The sequence below is a fragment of the Glycine soja genome, chromosome 2 (assembly GCF_004193775.1).
Source record: "Glycine soja cultivar W05 chromosome 2, ASM419377v2, whole genome shotgun sequence".
Classification (NCBI taxonomy): Eukaryota; Viridiplantae; Streptophyta; class Magnoliopsida; order Fabales; family Fabaceae; genus Glycine; species Glycine soja.
Window position 1 is genome coordinate 45,009,649 of NC_041003.1, and position 8,263 is coordinate 45,017,911.

At 30.0% G+C, this 8,263-nt stretch overlaps 1 protein-coding gene and 1 non-coding gene across 2 annotated transcripts; one reads left to right on the forward strand and one right to left on the reverse strand.

Moving 5' to 3' along the window:
• The first annotated feature begins 2,986 nt into the window (after positions 1-2,986).
• Positions 2,987-3,068, forward strand: TRNAS-AGA. Its single transcript has one exon. It is a non-coding gene; the product is annotated as a tRNA-Ser (tRNA).
• Positions 3,069-4,515: 1,447 nt separating this feature from the next.
• LOC114397630 (40S ribosomal protein S26-3-like) lies at positions 4,516-6,609 on the reverse strand. Its single transcript, XM_028359771.1, has 5 exons — positions 6,451-6,609; positions 6,262-6,354; positions 6,069-6,153; positions 5,845-5,978; positions 4,516-4,828 (listed from the first exon to the last, which is right to left on the reverse strand). The coding sequence occupies exons 1-5, from the start codon at positions 6,451-6,453 to the stop codon at positions 4,751-4,753; spliced, it is 393 nt and encodes a 130-aa protein (XP_028215572.1). The 5' UTR covers positions 6,454-6,609; the 3' UTR covers positions 4,516-4,750.
• Between the last annotated feature and the right edge of the window lie 1,654 nt (positions 6,610-8,263).

The window sequence follows — 8,263 nt, forward strand, 5'->3', positions numbered from 1 at the left end:
ATGTGTGGCATTCTTTATTCTCTCAGCACCCCATTTATCTTGAGAATCACTATATTAAATTTATATTACTTGTGCATTTATTAAACTTAAGTTAATCTTATATCTATAAGCAAATAGATGGATAAATACAAATTCCAAATTACTAGTAGTCCACTTGTTCATATAGTCACTGTAGAAAACCGTGTCAATTCTTTCAAAGACTAGAAAGATTACTGCTAAAGGCCACGGGATTATTGAAGAAGCTAATTCAACATAAGTTGTTACAAGTTTCAGTCAGCTTATGCAGACATGAGACATGTATCTGTTAACCACCTAACTCTAACAATGAGCACCAAAGTCCACTTAGATTTTAAAATGATCACTCAATCTCTCCAAATTCCCATCCCTTGGTTAAAAAAGGGTTACTTTCCCTTGAACAAATCAAGACGTTTAAGTACATAGCAGTTAATTTTTCTTCTCTTCACCAATCCATTAAAGAGAATTTCAATTTGCCTAAACTATATAATTTTCATTGTTGCTTATAAAACTGACAAAATGTCTCCTATGATCTAAATTGTAAACATCATTGACTTTAGCATCAACATTTCAGCAGCACCGACTAAATGAATCTAGCTGGCAACTACAGGTGCTCCCGTCTCTCAAAATCCCTTTTTTCTCTCCCTTACAGAGCTGCACAGTAAACTACAAAAACTATCAACATCTTTTCCTTTCCAAACCACATTATTAAGTATTCATTTCTGATGATGTGGTTGACTTGAACACAAGAGTTATAAGTAAATGAACACTGATTATACCTTAACATGGGTAGCTAGCTAAGATCTATTGCCCATGGCAGATAGATGCAACTAGCTTCTTATTTTCCATGAAATTTTTCACAAAGCAATAACTGACTGGTTCAATGCCAAATATGCAGGGGATCAACCACCAAGTATAACTAGAGCATCATAGCTTCAAGGGATTCACACTCATGCCAACAAAAGCCTTTAAAAAGTATGTAACATAAAACATTAGTTTACTTTCCCATTTCTTTTTGAGAGAATTCCCAGAAAAATTATCTCATTAATATAATTACTATAAAGAACAATAAACTCTCAAAGTGCATATTAAATCTGATTAAAGTCAACATTATAACTTGCAATTTCCTTTTTTTTTGGGTGTAATCATGATTGAGTAAACAGTATATGTTATGACAATTTAAAGAGCTTTTACACACTCATCCAATTTCAAATTAACATATATGATAAGTTATTCACTTTTATAATAAATATCTTAAAAGTCATACACCTATAGTGATTTCCAATTGCTTAATTGGTTAATAGCATAAATATCTTGAACATGTGTGGTAAGACTATTGAATGTACATAGAAATTAAACTCAATCATGATTAAGATAGTCTGATTTTGTTATTCAGTTTTTAGTTAGCTCCAGTTGTTACAAGTTAGTTAGATTTTGGCGGGAATTAGTAGAACCCTTTTCTAGCCCATTTCTGCTAGTACTGCATCTGCGAAGGGAATTCTGCGTTATCCATTTTTGTTACTACACGCGATCATTAATTATCACATGAACATTTTAAGAACTGTGGCCGGCCCAACCCTAAAGTAATTAAAGCATTCTCTCAAATAAATAAAGTCTCTAAAATATATTATTTTATTAATATTTTTCTTTAAAAATAAAAGAAAATTACCAATTATTAACATGTAATAATGTTTATCATTGATCATGAATTTTCTTGCGTGTTTTGATGAACATTGCTAATGTGATATATACAAAAAAAAAATGTAATGTTTAAAGTTCACACATTTCCTTCAAAATACGTTTCTCAATTTATCCTTTTCCTCTCTTAATTAGCTATTATTAGTACTTAGTACTATCAATCTTAATAAAAATGCACATTTTCTATCATTAAACATTTTAAATAATGATAAGTTCCAAATACTTGCTATGCTTTCTACTGATATTTTAAATATTCTGAAATTCTGATTAAGATAATTGGAGTGACTTTTACTTAATCAGTTAATCTCCTCTACTTCTTCACGTTCTACGTTTGCTCCCTTTTTCAATAATACAAAAGTATTGTTGTATTTGGAAATAAGTGAAAAACTTAGTAATATGGAAAACTTAAATTTACTTTCAAAATTAAAAGTTTAAAAACGAACTATGTATGTAGAAAAGGAAATACTACTTGACATATTCAATAATTCAAGTACACGAGAAAACTTAATTCTTGATTTTAAACATGTTAATGTTATGTAGTAATTGTTATTTCAGTTGAAAGAAAATTTTCAAAACTACAATTAATAACTATTAACTACTCAAGATAGTCAACGTGTAAAAAATAAAATGAATTAACTTTATTGTTGATTGAAAAGAGTTAAGTAAAATTGATTGTCATAATTTAATAAGTAATTAACTTTGTTGGAAAAAAAATTGAAAGATGAATTTCAAAAGTCTTGTCTTAAATTGTATATTAGGCTTAAATAAGCATCGAGTTAAGTCAACCCTAATACTTACATCTTATATTTTAGGTTAACTTCTTCTTTAAGTTACTTAACAATTTGAAACAAGCATGCCACAGAACCCAGACTTAAGTGTCTTTTTTTACTGATATAAGATAATTTGTTTTTAAAATTACTAAAGTAATGCAATTTTAATTCTGTAAAGTTTACCATATACATACTCGACTTTTTTTTTACACAATAAGTAACTTGTAATGGCCTATATCAATATTTTTAAATGCTATAAACTGGAAAACATGTTTTTTTTTACTGCAAACTGGAAAAATATTATACTTTATAAATACATTTACAAATAATACTATTTTTTTTATAACTTCCATTAATTTAATAATTTTAAAAACAAATTGGGCTAGCATAATAATAAAAAAAAGCCCATGGGTTTACCAAAACATTCAAGGAAGCAAAATCGCTAGACTGAAGTCAATATGTTAAATCGATATTAAGAACAAAGTCGGAAATTATGCCATCAGGTGGACGTGCCGGAGTGGTTATCGGGCATGACTAGAAATCATGTGGGCTCTGCCCGCGCAGGTTCGAATCCTGCCGTTCACGTTTTTTTTCAACTATTAATTTTTTTTGAGTAATTATTTGATTTTTTACTTAAAAAAAATTTAACTAACAAAAAATAACTATACACGCTAAAAAAAATTATTTTTAAAGGAAACGAATGTTCATTTTTAAAAATATTTAAGAGAAAAATGTCCCCACATGATTGTGGGTGGAAAATTGTTCTATTTTTGTAAAACATGCATGAAGAAATCTTTTATGAATTAGAAGAAAAATCAACTATGAGTTACAATACAAGAATACAAGGCCTGAACTTCAAAAACGTTCTCTTGAAAATTCGATTAAATTGTAATTTTTACATTATATAAGCATTCACAATTGGTGACTCCAGAAAAAACATGCTTGAAAAACAACTTATGATACTACGTTGTATAGATTGCAATTTTGAAATGCTCCATACGGAGTACTAATGTGTACAGAGTAATCAGAGTCCAAAAAATAAAAACTCACCCTTGACGACACAACGTTACCCACAACAAAAGCTATATATCAGCTTTTAAATAAAGGCCAAATTTAAAATTTCACATAAAATATTGGATACACAAGGAAAATAAATAATGCAACAACAACATTCCAAACTAAATGGAGCTGTGGCCCTATTAGATTGAAATCTTTTCTTTAGTACAAAGGCCCATTACCTATTGAACAAACTATATGAAATTTATGAATTAAGACCAAAACTATATAATTTACATCAATTATTAAACCATTAACAACTTATAATTAAACAATATTTTATCCCGAAATTCACCATTGGATGAGATAAAATAATTTTTTTGGAATAATCTTTTTCTTGGAAGAAAGGCCAACACTGTAAATGAAATTTGAGAATTTAAGTTTTAATTTTCTTAAGGCCTTATAATAATTATTAAATATATCTCATACTTCGAATCTTGTAGTATATGAGATATGCTTATCTATTATTTAATATAAATTATGATTAATTATTATAATTTAAATAAATTTATAATAATTGATACACTATTACAATGTAAACTAATATAATATTTATTTTAAATAATTTTACTGTAACAAATAAATTATAATTGTTAGTCAATATCATAATCATTTATATGTTTATTTTAAATTATTTGTCAAAATATATTTTTAAGTAATTATTATAATGTTATGTTTATAAAAAAAATTATAAAATTATATTTTATCCTTAAATGAAATAAAATTTAAAATTTAACAAATTAATCCAATAAAAACATTAATAGTTAGATTTAACAAAAAATTACTAACATTTACATCCAATAATAATAATAACTTCATAATATTTTCATCTCATTTATTCAATATGACCATATTAACAATTAATTTTGTGAAAAATTCATTTGTCGATATCACATCTTATTATCGATAAGAGATAAAAGTTAACGGATAAATTTGTCACATTCTTTTACATAAGATAATTTTTAAAAAAAAAACATTAAAAAACCAATTTTGATTAAAACTTACTCGGGAGATGTCATTCCGAAATCGCCGAGATAACATATCAAGTTTCATTTTCATAAAAAGCCAATATTATCCAACGACTAAAGCTTATAATTAGAACAAAAAGCCCCTCCACAAAACTGATATGTTCAAAAATTAAGCAACAAAGAAAAGTTTATATTATAAAAATAGTCCAGCATAACATAAAGGCTTTTTTTAAGGATTTGCTTTTAGGTTCGGACAGGTGCTGCTGTGCCAGCAGGACGAGGTCCTTGGCCGCCGGGCTGACCAGGCCTAGGTGCATCATCCTGGCAAAGAGAACAAATAAACCCATCATCAAACAAGAACAGGTGTTATATTGATTCATGATTCAGAAAACAGAAACATAAAACAATTAATCAACTATTGATAACAATTCTATATCCATATAATCACATTATATTCACACAAATAAAGAGCACATTTTCCTAATGCAAACTCAAATGTCGAACGAATTGCCTTTGTACATTCAAAAGAGATAATAACTTTTCTTTAACCATTGGAATATCAATTTTCCAGCAAATTAGAGTAGCAACTTTGAATATTGAGTTCTGGATCATATAGCTCAAATGTAAGAATAGAAAAAGACCACAAGTTTGATACGATTGGATTCAAATCTCAGATCTTCGCAGTTTTGTCCAATTCTCCATCCACAGTATCAAGAATCAACCAAATTTCACCTCTAAAATACTACCTTGTCTCCTAAATGATCACTAAAATAATGAAATTATTTAAGTAATCCCTAAAGTATTTAGTATCCAACATTTAGTCTGAAGTTGATGTATTTTAGTCAAGTTCAAGACCAAATTCAAAGGATTTTTGAAATAATTTGGAGACTACTTAGCATGATTTCTAATACTTCTAGTACTACTTTAATATTGTTTTTACTTTAACAACCAATTAAGAGACAGGACAATAGATCAAGGATAAAATTGACGGTTTTCTCCAAAACAAGATGCCTCCTGTACTTTTAAATTCATTTAAGAGCAATGTATATCAAATTCAGTGTCATTTTTTAACATCCCAAGTAACAGAACATTTTAGAAAAGATTTTCTCCATTTCTTTCATTACTAAGCTTTTGAGTAAATAAATGTCAGTCTCTATATCATCTCCATTCATTTATTTTCCTAAAAGCTTATGAAATGAAGGAAAAGGAGAGGATCCATTCCTCGAACACTTAGTGTGCATCAGTACAATCAAACAAGTTTATCCAAACTAATCTCAATTCAGCAACAAACGATGAAAACACAGCATAAAACAACAGAAACGGTTATAAAGTGTTACCCTGCGCCTGATGAATCTCTGTGGAGGCTCACGTTTCCTCCTGTCAGTGCGGGATCGAACCCTCACAACATGAGAGTGGATAGCACAAGAAACACAGTACTGCATCTTCACATAGAGTTTCGGAAGAGTATATTCTGCAAAATAATATTTTTTTTAAAAATACAAATAAATAACATAAACAGATGCGAAATTTTCATGAAAAAAATAACGAATTAGAAAGTTACGTTCATAGACACAAGCTTCCTGCACATCTCTGACTGCAGCCTGTTCAACAATGTTCCTCACCAGAAACCTCTTGATGGCCTTGTCCTGTTTTTTAATAATATTTTTTTATTCACAAAGCGTAAAAAGGTCAATTGAAACGCCTAAAACAAAAAAAAAATAAATTGAAGGTTTAAGAGAAAGTGAAATAAAAACCTTGGGACAGCATTTGCCACAGTTGGAGCACCGGATGAATTTGACGTGGCCGCGGCCGTGTTTGTTGCGACCTCCATTCCTGCGCTTGAATGTCTGCGAACAATGATGGAAGATTCAACGATGAGATGAGAAAAAGAATAAGAAGGTTTTAGAATTTACAGAAAGCGAGAATAAGAACAGATCTCGAACCATGGTCGGTGGTGGCCGGAACTTGCACGCTCTCTCTTCCTCCTCTCTAGGGTTTTGAGCTCTGCAGCTGCGGAGTGAATCCGATTGCAGCAAGCAGAACCCTTTTTATATGCCACAAAAAAACCTAATTTTTGTTCAACTTCGTTAAAAACTTAAAATCGTCGTGCTTGACCTAAATATAATAGCATGTTAAATTATATTTGTTAAATCAAATATATATATATATATTAAAAAAAACTAATAAAATATAAATAAACATATATGTTAAATTTTCATTATATTTTTTTCTTCTAACAAAAAGTATTTCTAGTCTAATTATTTACTCAATACATTCTCTCAAGAATAATATAATTAAAAATGTTATTTTATAAATATTTTATTTTGATCTTTTTATTATAACTAACAACTCTATATTTAGATTTCTTGTAATATTGTTTTGGTTAAAATATATTTATGGTTCCTTTAATATCAAAATGTTTAGATTTAGTTTCTTGCAAAAATTTTGCTTTATTTTATTATCTTATAAAATTAAAATATATTATTTTTTGAGTAATTGTCAAAATTCATGAAGATGAAAGGACTTAAGAAGAAGGTTGATAGTCAACACACGAAATATGAAACTAAGAAGACTGCGAGTTTATTGTGCCCATTACCAGTGCCCTGTCGGTCATGGGAGGACTTATCTCTCGACTTCATCACGGGGTTACCTATGTTTCGTGGCTATACCACCATTCTTGTGATTGTCAACCGCTTCTCGAAAGGGATTCATCTGGGTATGCTCCCAACCCAACACACTTCGTACACAGTGACAGTCTTATTCAAGGACCTTGTAGGGAAAATTCATGAAATGTCGCAATGCTTGGTCTCGGATTGTGATCCCCTATTTCTTAGCCGATTTTGGCAGGAACTCTTTCGCTTAAGTGGCACTAAGTTATGCCTGAGATTTGTGTATCATCCTCGATCCGATGGACAAACAGAGGTCCTAAATCGAGTTATCGAACAGTATCTTCGAGCCTTTGTCCATAAGAAGCCTTCATCGTGGGAAAAGCTGTTACACTGGGTTGAATGGTCATACAACACATCCTAGCACTCGAGCTCGGGTCTCTCCCTTTATGAAATCACCTTTGGCAAAAATCCCTTTAATTTTCCATAGTATTTGGTAGGAGATTTTAACATCGTTGCTATTGATGACATACTCATTGCTCGAGAGGCAGTTTTTGCGGAAGTTAAGAAGAAACTAGAGAAGGCGCAGGTGTTTCATGGTACAAACTTGTTCGTGAATAATAATCCAAGAATGCTAATCAGCAAGTGTACTGAGTCGCACAAGTAATATAAAATGGTAAGAACCGAGTATCGAATCACATGGAACTTATTTCATTAAGAAAACATGCATTCAATAAGTAAACATTTGTGTAAAACAAGTAAATAATCAAAAGGGGTTTTTGTCTACAATTCTAATTAACTACAAATTTAAAATATCTAAAAGCTAGAGGTAAAAATAGTCAAGTAAAAGCGTTGGGTCATTCTACTGAACCAACTTTGATGTTACTAAATATTTTTCTCTATTTAACATTGTTTTAGTGTTCTTATGCTGAAAACAACTACCCAAACCAAGATCCCTCGAGTGAATAGGTTTAACTCTATTTAAACTTCATCATTGATCCCTCAACAAACTTGATTTAAATGAGTTGCATTAAGATTACAACATAATATAAACTAAATCACTGCACTTCGTCCCCAGACATACACTTTTCTAGCCTGCTTTATCAAGTCTGAGGTTTTAAATCACTTCCCAGTACTAAAAATCCTAACT